We start from the raw sequence: 17,647 nt of genomic DNA, 5'->3' as shown, positions 1-17,647 counted from the left end.
ATCTCAGACATCCACCTGCCTCTACCTTCCAAGTGCTGGAATCAAAGGCATGAGCCACTGCTGCCTTGCGATGCCAAACTTGTATCTTTATCTTCTTATCCCAGGTTGTCACCCTAGAACCTCTCTTTTGAGGATCTTAATTGCTGGTGTTTCCCATCTCAGAACAGGCTGGTTTAAACTTTTGGTGTCCTGCCTCCACCTCCCAACTGGTGGCATGATAGGCCAGTGCCACCACAGAAGGGTGTGGTGGGAAAGTGTTTAAGCTTGGCTAACAGATGTAGCTGAGAGAGGTGTGAGCAATCCTAGATGCGCCTTGTTGAAACTCCTGAGGACTGGTGAATGTCAATCAGGTGGCTTAAATCTGACCTTTCATTTCATTTGACATTTTCATTTGTCATGTTGATGAGGCCAGGGGACCTTACTGTGCACACTGTTTAATGATCTGTTTATGTTAGAGGCCCTGTGCCCAGAACGAAGGGGCAGTGCCTGCTGAGGGCAGGAAAAGTGCAGAGACGACCCTGAAGTCCAGGCGCAAGTTCCACTGCAAGGCCCAACTCCGCAGGTCGGGACAGTCTGTGCGTGAGGTGGAAGCCAGGGCTGGGAACCACAGCGCTGGGAACTACCGCGCTGGGACACTTCTCAGCAGTCAGTCTCTAAGAGAGGTAAGTACTCCTGTCACTCAGGCCTCACTAGCCAATCAGGGTCTCCAGGCGACCCGCAAGTCAGAATGGAGGCGGGCACTTCCGGTCCGCCGTGTAGTGGGCTGGGTTCTGCGTCTTAGGATGTCCCTTGGTCCCGTGAACCGCTGCCGGGAACCGAGGAGAGCGGGGCGAGCTCGGAGTCGGCGCCATGGTGAGCGGGGCCGCCGTCCCCACGCGGGGAGGAGCCGCGGGAGCCCGAGTGGGTTCGCCCCGGGGGCGGGGACCGGCGGCGCCCGGTGTGATTCCGCTCGCTCACCTGAGGTCCCGGCACCTCCCAGGTGAAATGGGGACCTCTGAGTGACTGAGTTCCCTTGGCTGCAGTTGTGCACAGCATAGGAGGAGGGAGCTGGTGCCTGAAAACCGTTCGTGTCAGCCTTCAGGGCGCGCGCACGCGGCTTTCCTTGGCAGGGAAGCAGATTTGCTGACTCGCAGACCCTAGTTTCTCCAGTGTCTTCTAGAAGTTCTGCACTTGGCACTTGACATTTTGGTGTTGGCTCCGTCCGCAGTTAATTCTGTGCGGTGGAAAGTCTGTGTTGTTAACACACTTGCATGTGGATGGCACGGTGGTCCAGTCTCGTGTGTTAGTAAGTTCAGACTTCCTGGGTTTCCTGGCCTGAAGTGTCAAAATTGACTCTGTATTACTTGTGATTTTGTTTCTAAGTGTTCTCTTATGTTCCGTTGATTTCTGTCCTTTCCCAAACAGCACAGTCTTTATTGCAGGTGTATGAGAAGTTCTGAAGTCAGATGGTGTCACTGTGTGCTATTCGTTCAGTCGTTGGTTATGTTTTCATTCAAGATGACCTTAAGTTATCAGTTTGCTGTTGTTCATAGCAGAAATCCTTAGACGTTTGGGTTTTTGGAGACAGGGTTTCTTTGTGTAGCTCTGTCTGTCCTGAATCTTTCTCTCTCTCGACCAGGCTGGCTTTAAACTCACAGAGATCCTCCTGCCTCTGCCTTCTGAGTGCTGGGACTGAAGGCATGTGCCATACTACCTGGCAATCGTGAGACTTTTTATTGGAGTTTTGTTGAACTGTAGCTCAGATTCTGGACTGAAATAATATTGAAGCTTCCTGTCTACAATCTTGGAATTTCTCTCCTTTGATCCAGTTTCTTGATTTTTTTTTAATTACTAAGTTATAGTTTTGGCTACAAATATTTGACACATTTCTGTGTATTTCTGGCTGACATATAAGAGATGTGGGTGCCTGTTAATTTACTAAATTTCCTTCATATACATGAGTGTTTTGCTTCCATATATGTGTGTCTATCACTTGGGTGTTTGGTGCCCACAGAAGACTGTATTGGATGCCCTGCAACAGGATCTCTAGATATTTTTGTGCCACCATGTTAGTGCTGGGAATCAAACCTAGGTCTTCTGCAAGTGGTTTTAACTGCTGAGCCATCTCTCCAGTCCTACACTTGACAGATTTTCAACATTTTACATGTGTGTTCACATTCACATCCTGAAAACTGAGTGTTAAGAGAATTGAGATTTGCTTTAAAATCTATCTTTGGAGGCTGGGAGATGACTCAGTAGGAATGATGGTTAGATTTGGTCAGCTTGACACAAGCTGGAGTCAGACTGGCATGTGGGCAAATGTATAGGGTATTTCCTTGATTAATGATACAATAGTGCCCATCCCATTGCGTTTGGTGCGACCCTGGTCAGGTGGTCTTGAGTTGCATAAGAAAGCGGTCTTAGCAAGCCATGAGATCAGGGTGGTGTCTTAGTCAGAGTTCTGTTGCTGTGAAAAGACACCATGAGCATGGCAGCTCTTCCAAAGGAAAGGGTTTAATTAAGGCTGGCTTACAGTTTCAGAGGTTCAGCCCATGGTCGTCACTGTGGTGAGTATGGTGGCACACACGATGCTGGAGAGGTTGCTGAGAATTCTAAATCCAGATCAGCAGGCAGCAGGAGGAGAGACGCTGGGCCTGGCCTGAGCATTTGAACCTCCAAAGCGCACTTCTGGTGATGCACTTTCACCAGCAAGGCTTGGGGTCCTAGTCTCTGTCAAATCTTTGAGCCTGTGGGCACCGTTCTTATTCAGCCCACCACAGGCAGTCAGCAGCGTTTACCAGGTTGACAGCATAAGTGGAATGCCTAAGTCTGTGGTATATAGTTATGTAAGTTAGAAAAATCTGTCCACCGGAGCTAGAGACTTGTTATTATGAAGCAAATTTTATTTGCACATTTTTAAGTGTGCGGGGTGATTTCACATTGCGAAGGCACATCAATTCCTGAGCAGCTCCACCTTCAGGCTTTTAGAAAAGGCATTTTATGTTTGGTATTCCAATAGCGTGCTTCCAGGTTACCTAGCAACGTCTGACATCATCACCTGCCACAGCGAAGGGCATGCCACGTGTGCTCTCCTGCTTTCTCAGTTTCCCTCTCTCTGGGGCGCCTCTCCTTCTCTCCCCTTTCCCACAATAAGCTTCCTCATACCAAATATATTGCAGCGGATTTTTTAAATATGTAAATATTGGGGCTGCAGCTGGTGGGGCTCTCCCAGTAGTGTCTGGGCACACCAGGACCCCTTTTACCCGTCATGCCGCCTGCAACAGATTTGCCTTCTGCTCCACCGATCGCTAGGCGCTGACTGATTCACTGGGAGATTTTCCCTGCCCACCGTTCAGGTCTCTTCCCAGGATGATACCTTCCCTCCTACCAGCATGGTTCCCTCTCTCTGTGTGTTTCTCAGTCGCCAAAACTTCTAGTGCTAGGTGGAACCTTGTCCCTCAGTTCCTGGCAAGTGCATGGCGACCTGCTTGAGGCAGCTGTACGGACTCGTTTCTAGTCTGTGTTCCCCCTTCCCTCCCGCCCGCCCCCACGTTCCTCCTACCCCACTGGCACACCAGAAAGTCAGGCTTGCAACTGATTTCTTTTTCACCCATGGGACGGTGGCCCCCATTTGGACCTCCAAGCTCGGTTGGGATGCTTTTAAATTGCCTCATCACACTGCCCAAGTGATCTGGGGAACACGAAAAGCTTTCCTTTCTTTATGCCTTTGTTTTTTTTTCCCTCCAAACCCTGTTTCACGCTGCCTGGTTTCTCTCCCACGGTGTGTGACTTGAGCACGCAGCGGCCAGAGCCAGAAAGGAGCAGAGACTACGCGGCTCCGGCCACGTGCTGCTTCAGGCCAAGCTGGGAATTCTGGCCCAGACAGTGACCACTGCTGAGGTTAAGAGTCCAGCTCCTCCATGGCTTGCTTTCCACACGGACCCGCTTGCAGCCAGTGGCCCCTCCCCGTCTCACAGCCAGCCTGCAGGAGTCCAAGCTTGCACTTTCCCTCTTTCCCACCCCTGTAATGGACTCTTTATTACAAAAACCTAGCCCCATTCAAAGGTCAGAAACTGCTGTACCAAATTTCCAAATTCTTACAGACAAATGATTCACATATATTTTTTTTCTAAACTTGGTCTGCTCTAACTTAGATAAGACTAATTCTTAGTCTTATCCCTAAGAACGTACTTTCCAACTCTTAAAATAAAGAAAATCTTTTCTCTCTGATTTCTTTACACTCTGTTCTCAAAAGAAAAATATATATCTTAAGATTATACTGTGAAATTTTATCTAAAGATTTATAACTTGCTTATTGGGCATGATATTTAAATTTTACATTTAAACTATCATTTAGAATATATATGTGTAACTATATATACACACACAGGTTCATAGCATCTATAGAACCACATCTGGGAATGTTTTTAAATGTTTATAAAGGTCTATTCGGATTATAAATGTATGTCTAACTACTTATGCCTTTGCTAGTTCTTGGATGCATTAATGCACGCTGTTTCTCCTGCCACCAGCTGCCTGTGCTCAGGGTTCAGCTCTAGGCTTTCTGGCCAATGGATTTGGCATAATAAATTCAAATGTAATTTTAAAGTTGTTTTATACTGTGCTACTGTATTGCTAACTCTAAAAACAGGTTATTGTTCTCTCCTTCTCAGACATGGGTATGTTTTAAAGTCCAGGGTCAAAAACAGGATACAATTGAACTCATAACTCAAGGTTTCTAATTTTAAAATTCTGCGTAGATAGTCTTAAACCATGGGACATAATTCCAAAGATACTCTTACACTGAAATATATTAAATCTAGAGACATTCCATTGTTTACAATGTTAGAGGTTGGTGGTTATGCTCTATCTTCACTCTCAAAAGTTTAAAAATCACTGCCTCAAAACATGTTATTTTGCAAATGTTACTAAACTATAGTATGGCTTTAGATTTTTTATAAACTAAACCATACGGGAAACTGGTATGTTCTCTCTTTGTGGACTATGTTTATGATTTTTAAGGCTCCAACTGAACATAGATGAGACTTAAAGTCCTAGTCTTTAATAATTAAGAAATGAAAGTTAATAGTCATCTTAAAATGGTCAAATCCTTTAATGTGTCTGGAAACATATTTGTAGTTATGATAAGAACCAGTATGACTGATTGCAGAATTAAGCTTTATTTTGCATACTGTACATGTTTTTAAAGTTAAACAAAAAAGTAACCAGAAACAAAATTTGTTTAGACCTACTTGAGAGAGAAGTGGTCCTCAAACACTAATCTGCAGAATATGACATAGTTACAGATAATAACATTGTGGTTTATGTTTGCAAAGTGTAATTAAGAGCAGATAACTTATTTAAAAGATTGTTTAACTTAAGTATGCTGGCCCTCAAGTCTGTCAGACACCTGCTGAATATGGCATTTTAACATGGGTAAGCTTATTATGATAGACAGAGACCCCCAAATCCTAACAATAACTCCCAAGGTCCCCAAGAAGATTTGGGCATAACTACAGATGACTTCAACCCTGAATTGTGGTATGCTAACCACCAGACACGACTGCCCCCGATGCCTCACCAGCTGCTAGGGCCCAGCCTAAACTGTGCGGACAAACCGGATACCCGGAGAGTTGTTATCTCAGGTTGCTGAAAAGGAGGGGAGCTCAGTCTCTCTCATGTTCTTCCTCCGTAGAAAAAGCTTCTCCCCTTCTGCACCTGTTGGCTAGACTGCCTTTGCCCACATTGCCATGGAGACTTTGGGAACATGAGTCAACTGTCTAGGTAGTGGATATGGACTGCCTAGTCATCTCTGTCATTTTGATTAATACGTAGATTCATTTAGATTACAGTTTATCCTCAGGCCTCTGATCACATTGACGGCTAAGCTGCTGGTAGCTTGACAGCTAAGGGACAGGAAGTTAGCTCCTAATCCCAAGGTAATCCACGCTGTCAGTTCATTAGTCAATTCAGTAGCTAAACTACTCACTACTAGATCTCTTATTTAAAAGGCAAGTAGATTTGCGTTGCTCTCAGGGCTAGAGAGTTGTAAGACAAAACCAAGACATATTAAAAAAAAAAATAACAGAAAATGCTTCAGATTTCTTTCTGTTGCTATGCTAATCTAACTCTAGTTTTTAAAAAAAATGCACTATATGGTCCACTATCATGGTTCTAAGCTCAACATTTTAAATTTCTTTTGGTTTGTCCTTAAGTATAGACTTAAAAATGTCTCTCACTGTGCTAGATTTATATACATCCAGCCTTCTGGAGAGAGGGAAGAAGCCCTTCTTTCGTGGTGTGTAATCATACTGAAAATTAAGGTCACGTGAGCTTTTGCCCCTTCTGCTTCACAGAAGGCTCTGTCTTCCCTGAGCTCACCTCAGAGAGTGTTCATGCTTTAACCCAAAATCATTTCCCAAGCCTCTGCTGTTCTATGACACAAGATATGTCTACTCTCTTTTTCTACAGTGTGTATTTCGCTGCAGATTACAAACAGTGGTGATGCTAATAAACTTTAAAAAGATTCTTGTAAACTACAGGAAATCTACCCACATCCACCTCAGATCAGATGGACTCCAGAGAAGTACTGCCAATCAGCAGCCTACATTTTCCTCCTACTGTCTATCTCGAAGGGTGGGATTCCTCTCCCTTTCCCTAGTTTTTGGGTGCCCCCCCAGCTACCAAAACCATGGGGCCAACAGTTTCAAATGTGCACCTAAAAGCGGACTTTCTCCTACTTAACTTTGTCTTCTGCCCATATATGTGGTCCAGAATCCTGTCAGGTCCAGGTGTTCCCTACCTCCACAACAGGGCCAAAGCAACTCTCCACAGGTGCTCCAGTCTAGCCTCACAGACTGTGCCAACTGGACCTGCATTTTCCCTCCTAGCTGCACATGTTCTCAGATTCTGAACAGCAAGTAGGACAGCCTGCTCTTCCTGAACTCGGCCAACATTCCAGCCTTTTGGCCTCCACATCACCACCCCAATGTTAGCAGAAAGTAGGCAAAGACGATTTCTTCACTACTTATCATTTGTTATCAACAAAAGGCGGGAATGGTATGCTTCAGACCCAGGACAAGCAGCTCCAGGTTCTCCCAGGATTCCTCAGTCCCTATTTGCTGCCGGGCATGGCTGGCATACCCTGCCCTCTACTCCTTTACTATATAATCTGGACATTTGGTGCTCTTGTTTTTGTTCTGTCCCCCCCCCCTTGCATGGTGGCCAAGAGCTGCCTCCAATGAACCTATGTTTATATACTTTAACATGTCTTGCATGAGAAGCAGCCCAACATCCCCATTCCCTCCTCACCACCCCTTCTTAATTCCCCATTTTTTATTTAAACAAAAAGGGAGAAATGTTATTCTAATAGCCTGCTTTCAGGTTGCCTAACAACCTCTCACATGTCACCTGCCACAGCATGCAGAATGAAGAGAGAAAGCCACTAGGCCTGGCTTGGGCTCTTGAAACTTGTAAGTGTACTCCAAGCGACACACTTCCTTCTACAAGACCACACCTCCTAATGCCTCTCAAGCAGGGCCACTCTCTCATGACTAAGCATTCAGACATATGATGGGAGCCATTCTTATATAATCCACTACATTCTATTCCCTGACCACCACAGGCTTATAACCGTATCATAATGCAAAGTGCAGCCAGCCTAACTTCAGAATTTCTCGTAGTCTACCAACAGTCTCAACAATGTTTAAAATTCCAAATTCCAAAGTCTCTTCTAAGATTTATGCAATCTCTCAACATTAATCCTTGTAAATTCAAAATTAAAAAGCCATTCCATACTTTTAACACACAGTGGTACAGGATATACATTACCACTCCAAAAGAAAGGAAAGGAAGAACAGTGAGTACATATTGGACCAAATTAAGACCAAACACCAGCTGGACAAACTCTAATCTCTGCTGCTCCATATCTGATGTCAAAGCCTTCTCCAGATCTTCAACTCCTTTCAGCTTTGCTCAACTTACTTCTCTGTCTTGTGCTGTGTCCACCTTCTGTTAGCAGGCTTTCTTGCTAGTAGCCCTTGGCTCTGACATCTCCAACTTCTTGGGGTCCTCCAGTCAATGCAGGATTCACTCTTCTAACTTCGTGCATAGGCCTTTCTGGATCTCCATGCAAGGACACCCCTCACATATGTCCTCAGAGGTTTTTCTTAGTTGCAGAGGGCGATTCCATAACCCCTTGTATCCTTGACTCTAAAACTAGACCCATATGGCTGAAGGTTCCAAGTTCTGCTGCTTGCTGGGGTTAGAACTTCTGCCTTTTCAATTTCATTTGTATCAGCTTTCTCTTGTTGGTGTTTTCTTTCACTGCTTAAGCCTTTTAAAAAATTCCTATTCACAAATTGCAAGCTTAGCATGGTAAGGTCTTGACCTGAGATCCTTACTCCCTTTTTCCATTTAACATCAGACTTTTCTTTAAACTTTTAATCTCCTTGACCAAGCATTCAAACATATGAGCCAGTGGGGGCCAATCTCATTTTAAACTACCACAGTATCACTTTTAAACTTTGATTTTCGTGCATTGATCACTGTTCTAATCTTTATCTGCTTCTATTCCCCAGTGTTTCTGAATTATTAAGAACTTCATTTGATTTTCCTCAAGTGGTGTTTCATTATTTGTAGAGCAATGTGTCATGTAGGTGTCTTAGTTAGCTTTTATGTTGCTGTGATGAAACACCATGACCAAAGAGAAAGTTGGGGAGGAAAGGACTTATTTGCTCCACATCACTGTTCATCATTGATGGAAGTCATGATAGGAACTAAAACAAGGCATGAACCTGGAGGCAGGAGCTGATGTAGAGGTCATAGAGGGGCCTGCTTACTGGCTTGCTCCCTGTGGTCTGCTCAGCCTGGGCTACCAACCCAGGGATGATGCCACTCACAATGGACAGGGCCCTCCCTATTAATCACCAATTTAAAAAAAAGTCTTAGCAGCCTCCCTACAACCCAGTCTTATAGAGGCATTTTCTGAATTGAGGTTCCCTCGTCTCAGATGACTTCACCCTATGGCACAAAACAATCCAACATAGTATACCAGGTTTGTCTTGCACTATGTCATTGAGAATTGTTTTGAACACCTAAAACTGGGTCTGCTGCCCAGTGCTGGGAGTAAGGTATTCAGGTCAGCAAAAAGAAGAAAGAGACAGGGACTGAATGTTTTAATAGAGCCCAGGCTTTTACTGGGGAGTTGTGAATGCAGAGGAACCCATGTAAAAATCAAAGTCCATTGTCCCCTGCAAGGTCTTGTAGTCAGAATAGAGAGAGGAAGGTGGCAGGAAGGAGGTTGAAAGTTTTCCAGTTTTTCCTGCTGTTGGGCTTATCAGTGATTAGTCAGATAATCAATTTTAGATGATTGGTAAGTGTACTGATAAATACACATTTTAGGGTCCAGAGAGTAGAGCAAACCAAATTAGAATTAGTTGAACTGAAAAGTTGGACAAATTGGTGTAGTTCTGCCTAATTGACCTGTTGCCTGAAAAAAAGCTTTTAGTTATCTTTAGTGTGTTCCAAGATGAATTGTTAGTGGTTCTAATTTTTTTTAATGCTGAAACTACTTAACATACTTGTTGTTGTTGTTGTTGTTTTAATGTGTGGTGACCCCAGTCATAAAATAAACATCCAAAGGTCTTTTGACCCCCCCAAAGGGTTACGACCCATACATAGATTGAGAAACTGTTTCAAGTTCCTTATCAGACTGCTTAAGGTTATTGATCTACTGCATCATAAGATAGAAATTTTATATTTTCTGGTGTTTAGCTGTGGTGTTAATTTTTAGCCACTTTTCCCCTCTGAATATCCTTGAAATAGGTAACACCAAGTCAAGGAATGAACACCTGGCAGATGAAGTTTGGACCATTTCTCTGAATGTGAAACATAGAACAACAATCAAACTAGATGACACTACAAACACAAACTGACAGACATGGGCAGACCTGCAGAAGCAAGTGTTTCCTTAGTGGGAACTAGTGAAGGGCCAGGACACCTCCCATCCACCTCTGACCTCTGAGCAGTACTGTGTCCATTTTCTCCTTTCTTGTGTCCCAGGTGACACCAACTAGAAACCAGAATAAAGGCTTGTCTCAGGAGAAACAGATTACTGAAAAAAGTCTCAGGTGCTGCCAAGTGGGTTTTGTGGCTCAGGTGGGTAGGCATTTGGTTCCCAGCCAACCCTCCAAATATTAGGGTCTAAAAATACAAAACAATCCAAGCAGGCACAAGAGTCCACACAAAGCAAGATTTTTATTTCAATTAGGCAACGAAAACTGACCAGTCGGGGACAGCAGCACAGACTCGGGAGCTGACTGCATCCCTGACCTTTCATCTTAGTCACTAAGCAGAAAAATCACAAAGCCCACAAACATCTGTGTCAAGATGCAGTTACAGTTTTTCATTTCTTAGAATCATTTGTTGTTTGGTGGTTCAAAACAATCATTATGTTTTGAGGACCAAAAGAAGAAGGAGGAAGTTGGTGAGCCATCTGGAAAGTTCTCAGCTCCCCTAGAACCTGGGAACTTAAACTTAATTTCCCCTCTTGATCAAAAAGGAGTCTGGAAACAAAATGGCAGTACTTACAATAAATCTCATTTCTTTGATTCCAACATGAAGAGCTCTGCTCACTGCCACACAAAGCACACAGGGGGAAGACATTTAGAGACCCTGCCCACCATGTGGCCTGCCCACAGCGTGAGCCATTATGATGTACAAGTATGGGGTGGAGAGATGTGAGAAAAAGGGAAGCAGAACTGATTGTGTACTGTGAAGAAAAGTGGATCTGGAGACGCAAAAGTGGAGAGGAACAGCCTGATGTGAGTAGGATGTGATACCACCTGAGGCCACGGTGAAGAGCTGGCCTGTGCTGCTACTGAGAGCTATGTCCAGGCCCAAGGCCATGGAGCAGCAGGGGACTGTGTGGATGTCCATGGCCCATACCATGACCAGAGCCCATGCTGAGTTTTCTTGTCTGGGCTGCCACTTGGGACCATGTTTCTATGCAAGGGCTTGTAGAGCTGTCCCTGCCCCTCACTGGCTGCAGCAATTGGGAGAGCTGCCCCACCCCTTGCAGGCTGCAGTGCTTAGGGCCATCTGTATACTTCCCCCAGGCAAGCACAGTAAAGCTGGCCCTGGTGGTGGGGACTTGGGTGAGCTGGTACTGAGGACAGGAGAGCTAGGCCTGTCCCTTGCCAGCTGTGGCATTGGGTGAGCTAGCTGGGGCAGTGCTGGAGAACCTATCCTGGTGGGTATGGGAGAGCTAGCGGGCTGACCAGCTCAGCTACCACCCAGGGCCAGATCTAGGGCTATGAGTTAGCCCAACCTAACATCTATCTCATCTGTTAACTGCTTTAGCACATGAAGGGATGGTTCCTGCAGATCCAAAGCTATGGGATTTCCGTGACACAAAACAACAATAGGACATCTGAGAGGAGTCCTGGAAAGGATCCAGTATTGATAGTGTGGTAGAAGCCAGAGGACTCAAACCAGACCTATGACTCATTGCAGCGAGCACTTACAAGTAAAGATGTGTGGACAAAAGGGTAGACTGTGGGATACAATGGGACACACTACAGCTTCTACAAGATTTTTTTTTTTGAGGGAGGTTGCAAGGGAAGGCCAATGTGAAGGGACATGGAGATGAGTGGAACTGGGATGCATGATGTGAAATTCACAAAGAGTAAAAAGTGGCCATGGGACATTTTCTTACAGTGATTAACTGGTGAGGGTCCAGCCCATTTGGAATTGTGTCAGCCAGGGGCTGGTGGTCTGGGGTTCTGTAAGAAAGCCATCTGAGCAAGCTAGGAAGCAGTACCCTCCTTGCCTCTGCATCAGCTTCTGTGTCCAGTTTCCTGCCCTGCTTGAGTTTCTGCCCTCACTGTTTTTTATGGTGAACTGTTATATGAAACTTTGAGTGAAATAAACCTTTTCTTCCCCTCCCCCAAAATCTAGTCCAGGATTAAGTACTCACACATAGTTTAAAGACTGTAGGATATAGAATACAAAAAAAACATCTAAAATAATAAAAAAGGAAACCAGCTAAAATGTTATTTTTCCATAGCTTGTTTATGTCAGAGCAACTGAAAAACACTTGGGCAGACAAAAGAATGGATTATAACAGGTGGAACAGAGGAGGAAAAAAAAAGGCATAGGCAGGTGAGGGAGGTGAGGCATTAGGACCCAGGTTGGCCTGTATCCACAGCCTCAGGCTTCATAACTATCCCTTTTCTAGCACCCAGCAATCTGTTCTTTTGGTTCCCTTGGGATATTGCTTTTCCAAGTTGATGCAAACTCACATGACTCTTTGACATCTAAGCATCATAGAACATTAGGAGCTGCCTTTGATACCTAGCTATTTGTTAGAGGCACATGGCTAAGAGAATTCTACATTTGGCTGACCAAACCAGTAAAGACATCTGATAAAACAGTGTGTGAAAAAAGCAAACACATAGCATGGCAGTCTTATGTCTCCTTTTAGTGTTAATGGCATAATCTCCTTAGGGCTCAGTGACACCAGGAAATTTATGGGTATTGACATTTGGTTTATGACATGTGATTATAGCAACCAAGAAGTCACATGACCTTTACCCTCCCCCATTTTTTATGAAACCAAGAGCAAAGATGAGAAGTTGAGAAGAGAAAGAGCCATCTAAGTCCTTTGAAACTAAATTCCCAGGTGTCTGATACACTGTAAGATTTGGCTTTTGCCCAGCAGGGATTCAGTCTTGCCTTAGTCCAATCTGTTCTCCATTGAAAAGGAAATATGGATTCCATTCCATTGTGTGTTGGGAAAATATAGGTGTTTTTTGTTTGTTTGTTTGTTTGCTTGCTTTTCCATAATGTCACAGTCAATATCCTGCCTTGAGTTTCTGAAGAAAGTTTGGACATTGGAACAGTGTTGGGACTGTTCCATAATGTGGACATTTGCATGGGTTGATGAGAGCCTATAATGACCTGTGTCAAAATGTGATGGTTGAATGAAAAATCTCCAAGGTAGGATGATATCTTTGAGCATTTCTATTATGTTTGCGCCTTTAATTGGGGTGCTATGGGAATTTTAGGAGGAGGATCCCTTCTGGAGGAAGTTAGTCTCTTGGGATGGGCTTTCAGTGTTTATTCACTCGCCACAAATTCATCTTATTTGTATGTTTTCTGGTGGTTCAAACTGAGCAGCCCACTTCCTTCTCATGCAGCCACACCCTCACCACCATTACAGACTCTGTCCCTAAAAGCATAAGATAAAACAGAAGCAATTGCTTTTCCTTGCCATGCTCCTTTTCAAGCCTTATATTCTTTATTTTTATATTTTTGGCTGATGGAATTAGGTTTTTTACATGTCAAGTATTTACTCTTGTGCTGAGCTTTACTCACATCTTGACTTTTAAATTTTAGCAGTGGATTTTATTTCTTTCACCAGAATGGTATCAATTCATGACATTAATACTGATTAAAATTCTTTAGAATCAGTATTAATGTCATAAATTGTTTAACATTCTCCCTACCTTTATGCATGTTTTTGATTTTTAAAAAATGTGCATGAGTCTTTTGCATAAACATCACACAGACATATATACGTATTTGTGGATGTATACCACTTACGTGCCTGGTGTTCACTGAAGTCAGAAGAGAGCATTGGAATTTTCTAACCTGGAATTATGAATGGTTGTGAGTGTTGAGGATTGATCCAGATCCTCTGTAAAAGCGACAGGTGATCTTAACTGTTGACTCATCTTTCTTGCCTATACTTTTTGGTTTTCATTTTGGATCTATATTTATTTGCTAGTATTTTTCAGAACTCTTTTATATGTCAGACTGTAACTAATTAAAAATGCATTCTTTTATAGGACTATTGCATTTCCCTTACAGTTTAAAGTGAGGCACTCCAGTTTTCTGATAGTCTAGTATTGAGCTGGGATGAATGTTTAACCCCCTGGAGACATTTTGAGTGAGCCCCTGAGTGCTTTCTCTCCTGTTTGTTTGTTTTTGTGAGACGGGGTCTCACTATGTAGCTCTGACTGTCATGGAAATTACTACGTAAACTAGGGTGGCCTAGAAGCCACAGAGATTCACCCACTTTGCCTCCTAAGTTCTGGGATTAAAGGTGTGTGTCACCACATCCACCTAGTTTATCCTTTTTTGAAGTTAAGGATTTTGGTACAATTTTGCTAATGTACACTCAAGTGCTGATCTGTTTGAGTGTCTCTGTGTACTGTCTCTCTGTTGTCATTTCTCTGGCAATGCCATATGGAATTCAGTGGGCCCGACAATGAAAGACATGATCCTCCTTTTCTGTTTCCTTTGAAAATTACTTGGTGACTGCATTTGTAAGTCTGTGACATAGAATAAATGAGGGGAGTAAATATATTATAAATTATGTGAATATATTGTCAATGAAATGTACATTTACAATCAGTAAATCTCACTATTTCTATAATGTACATTTATGGGATATTTTAGGATGCAGTGACCTATGAAGATGTGCATGTGAACTTCACTCTTGAAGAATGGGCTTTATTGGATTCTTCCCAGAAGAGTCTCTACAAAGATGTGATGCTGGAGACCTACTGGAACCTCACTGCTATAGGTAGGCATGCTAGTTTTCTTTCACTTTCTAAACAAGGGGACAAGCATTTCTGGGTTATTGACACACTTCTGTGATTTCAATTGTGAAAGAAGAAGAATCAGACATGGTTCTAAGGTTCATATTTCAAATATACTAACTTAAAATTTGCATAATATTGAATAATATATAGTAAATTTTCTTGTACTATATTTTAGGCTACAAACTGGAAGACCACAATATTAAAGGACATTGTCAAAACTCTAGAAGACATGAAAGGTAAATTTCATGTGCAAGCTGATAGAAATGTATCACTGATGAAATTTTAATGTGCCCTGAAGTTTTAAAGAAAAACAGCAGTGTAAATAAGCACAGTTTTATGTATATTGATGATTATTAAATACTCAGAAGACCATGTACTTCAATTTCATGTAGCTGACCTGTAATTGCAAGGCAATCCTCTAAGAAACAAGACAAGGAAACAATATCTTAACACATGACACTATTTTAGGGCTACACAGAGAAATCCTTTCTCAAAAAGAAAAAAAAAATTCTTGTCAATCCATTTAGTTTCAAACCATTCAAATATCATAAAAAGCATATACGTTGATGAGGGGTTTAGTGTATGTCCAAGACTTTTTATAAGCATATAGTTCATTAGTAAAGCTAATGTTATTCATACACTTATAATGACTTTCTACAGTTTAGTGAGAGGAATGGTTTATGGGAGGCAAGGAGGTTGTAGCCATGGAGAAACGTTAATCCCTATAGCACATGCCTATGAAAACCTCTTCCTTGTTATTTCTCCTTTAATAGGTATAACATCTGTCACTGTGGATACAAGCCTTGTGAGCATAAGAGATGTGAAAAGAAGCAGTGTGCCTTTACACAGAACAGTTTTCTTCAAATATTTGAAAGAATCCACACTGAAGAGGAACCCTATGAATGTAATCAATGGAGTCAAATCCTTGCAAATTTCCGTAGTCTTCGGAAAAGTGAAAAAAATCATACTAAAAAAAAGCCTTATGGATGTAATCACTGTTGTAAATCCTTTCCAAGTCACAGTTCTCTTCAAATACACAAAAGAAGTCATATGAGAAAGAAACCCTATGATTGTAATGAATGTGGTAAAGCATTTTCATGTCACAGTAATCTTTATAGACACAAAAGAACTCATACGGGAGAGAAACCCTATAATTGCAATGAGTGTGGTAAAACATTCGCATGTCGCAGTAATCTTCAAAGACACAAAAGAACTCATACAGGAGAGAAACCCTATGATTGCAATGAGTGTGGTAAAGCCTTTGCATATAGCAGTGTTCTTCACAAACATGAAAGAAGTCATACTAGAGAAAAATTCTATGAGTGTGATCAATGTGGTAAAACTTTCGCGCGTCATAGAAGTCTTCAAAATCATAAAGAACATCATACTCTTGAGAAACCATATGAATGTACTCAATGTGGTAAAGCCTTTGCATATTGGAATAATCTTTCTATACATGAAAGAAGTCATACTGTAGAGAAACCCTATGAATGTGAGCACTGTGGTAAAGCCTTTCCAAGTCACAGTTCTCTTCAAATACACGAAAGAACTCATACAGGAGAGAAACCCTATCTTTGCAACGATTGTGGTAAAGCATTTGCATGTCGCAGTAATCTTCTAATACACAAAAGAACTCATACTGGAGAGAAACCCTATGATTGTAATGAGTGTGGCAAAGCCTTTGCATGTCGTAGCAGTCTTCAAAAACATGAAAGAACTCACACTGGAGAGAAACCTTATAAATGTACTCAGTGCAGTAAAGCCTTTGCACGTCGCAGTGATCTTCATATACATGAAAGAAGTCACACTGGAGAGAAACCCTATGAGTGTAATCAGTGTGGAAAAGCGTTTCTACATTGCATTAGTCTTCAGAGGCATGAACGAACTCACACTGGAGAGAAACCTTATAAATGTACTCAGTGCAGTAAAGCCTTTACACGTCACTTCAGTCTTCAAATACATAAAAGAAGTCATAGTGGAGAGAAACCCTATGAGTGTAATCAATGTGGTAAAGCCTTTGCAAGTCGTAGTAGTATTCGAAATCATGAAAAGCATCATACTGTTGAGAAACCTAATTAATGTAATCACTGCAGCAAAGCCTGTGCATGTCCTGTCATCTTCAAATGCGTAAAAGAAATCATACTGGAAAGAATCTCTGAGTGCAGTCAATGTGGACAAGGCTTTGTATGTCACAGTAATCTTCGTTATCACAAAAATGTCATACTGGAGAGAAACCCTTTGAATGTAATTGATGCAGTAAGCTTTGGTACATTAGTGTACTCTTCAAACACATCAAAGAACTCACACTTGAGAGAAACCCTAAGAATGTAATCACTGTAATGATGTCTCTGCATGTTACAGAGCCATAAAAGAATTCCTACTCAGAGAAACACCTTGAATCTAATAAATGCAGGAAAGCCTTGCACAGAAGCACATTTTTCCCACTGAACCACTTCACTGGGGCTTATGTAAAATCAGTAGAGCCATTTCATCATTAAAATATTGTTTGTAAAGTATTTTATTTGTTTATTTGTATTTTGTTTATAATACAAATATTATAAAATAAAATATTGTAATTTGTTTATAAATTATAAGGATAGGGGAACACTATAATAAAACCTATTTGCAAAAGAAAATGACTTTATACTAACATCATTTTATGGGTTACATTTGTTTATTCTGAGGAATTAATACTTGTTCTTAACACTTCCTCAGAAACACAGTGAATGGGAAAGAATTGTCTCAGTGGGTAAAGGCGGCACTGCTAAGCCAGGTGACCTGAGTTTATATGTAATATGGAGACCCGCATTACTCAGACAAGTTTTTCTCTGATTACTGCACCTGGGCTGTCACATATGCATACACTAGCCAACACATACATACATATTTTTGAAACTTGAATAAGAGACAATGAGTTCACTTACCAGTTGAAAGTACTTGCTAACTACCTGAGTTTGATCTTTAGAACTCTTCTAGGAGAACTAGGGAATAGATACCCGTAAATTGTCTTCTGATGGCATGTGCACAACACAGCACAGCTATATACACACAGGTAAAAT

At 42.1% G+C, this 17,647-nt stretch overlaps 1 protein-coding gene across 4 annotated transcripts; it reads left to right on the top strand.

Annotated features, from left to right (window-relative positions):
- The first annotated feature begins 734 nt into the window (after positions 1-734).
- Positions 735-17,104, top strand: LOC132646054 (zinc finger protein 431-like). Of its 4 annotated transcripts, none has more exons than XM_060371224.1 (4): positions 735-852; positions 14,443-14,569; positions 14,764-14,824; positions 15,362-17,104. In XM_060371224.1, exons 1-4 carry the CDS (start codon positions 850-852, stop codon positions 16,665-16,667), a joined length of 1,497 nt encoding a protein of 498 aa, XP_060227207.1. In that variant the 5' UTR covers positions 735-849; the 3' UTR covers positions 16,668-17,104. The 4 variants fall into 4 exon arrangements, with proteins under 4 accessions (XP_060227207.1, XP_060227209.1, XP_060227208.1 ...); XM_060371225.1 differs by lacking the exon at positions 735-852 and adding an exon at positions 853-979; XM_060371226.1 differs by lacking the exon at positions 14,764-14,824.
- The last annotated feature ends 543 nt before the right edge of the window (positions 17,105-17,647 follow it).

Source organism: Meriones unguiculatus, chromosome 17 (assembly GCF_030254825.1).
Source record: "Meriones unguiculatus strain TT.TT164.6M chromosome 17, Bangor_MerUng_6.1, whole genome shotgun sequence".
Lineage (NCBI taxonomy): Eukaryota > Metazoa > Chordata > Mammalia > Rodentia > Muridae > Meriones > Meriones unguiculatus.
The sequence above is the reverse complement of the archived record's forward strand: the minus strand, read 5'-3'. Positions and strand labels throughout refer to the sequence as shown.

What these genes read in the sequence shown, in the direction of transcription:
- LOC132646054 (XM_060371224.1), top strand. An exon ending in CTGGAACCTCACTGCTATAG is followed by an intron (nt 14,570 to 14,763) that starts GTAGGCATGCTA and finishes ACTATATTTTAG; the next exon opens with GCTACAAACTGGAAGACCAC. An exon ending in AACTCTAGAAGACATGAAAG is followed by an intron (nt 14,825 to 15,361) that starts GTAAATTTCATG and finishes CTCCTTTAATAG; the next exon opens with GTATAACATCTGTCACTGTG.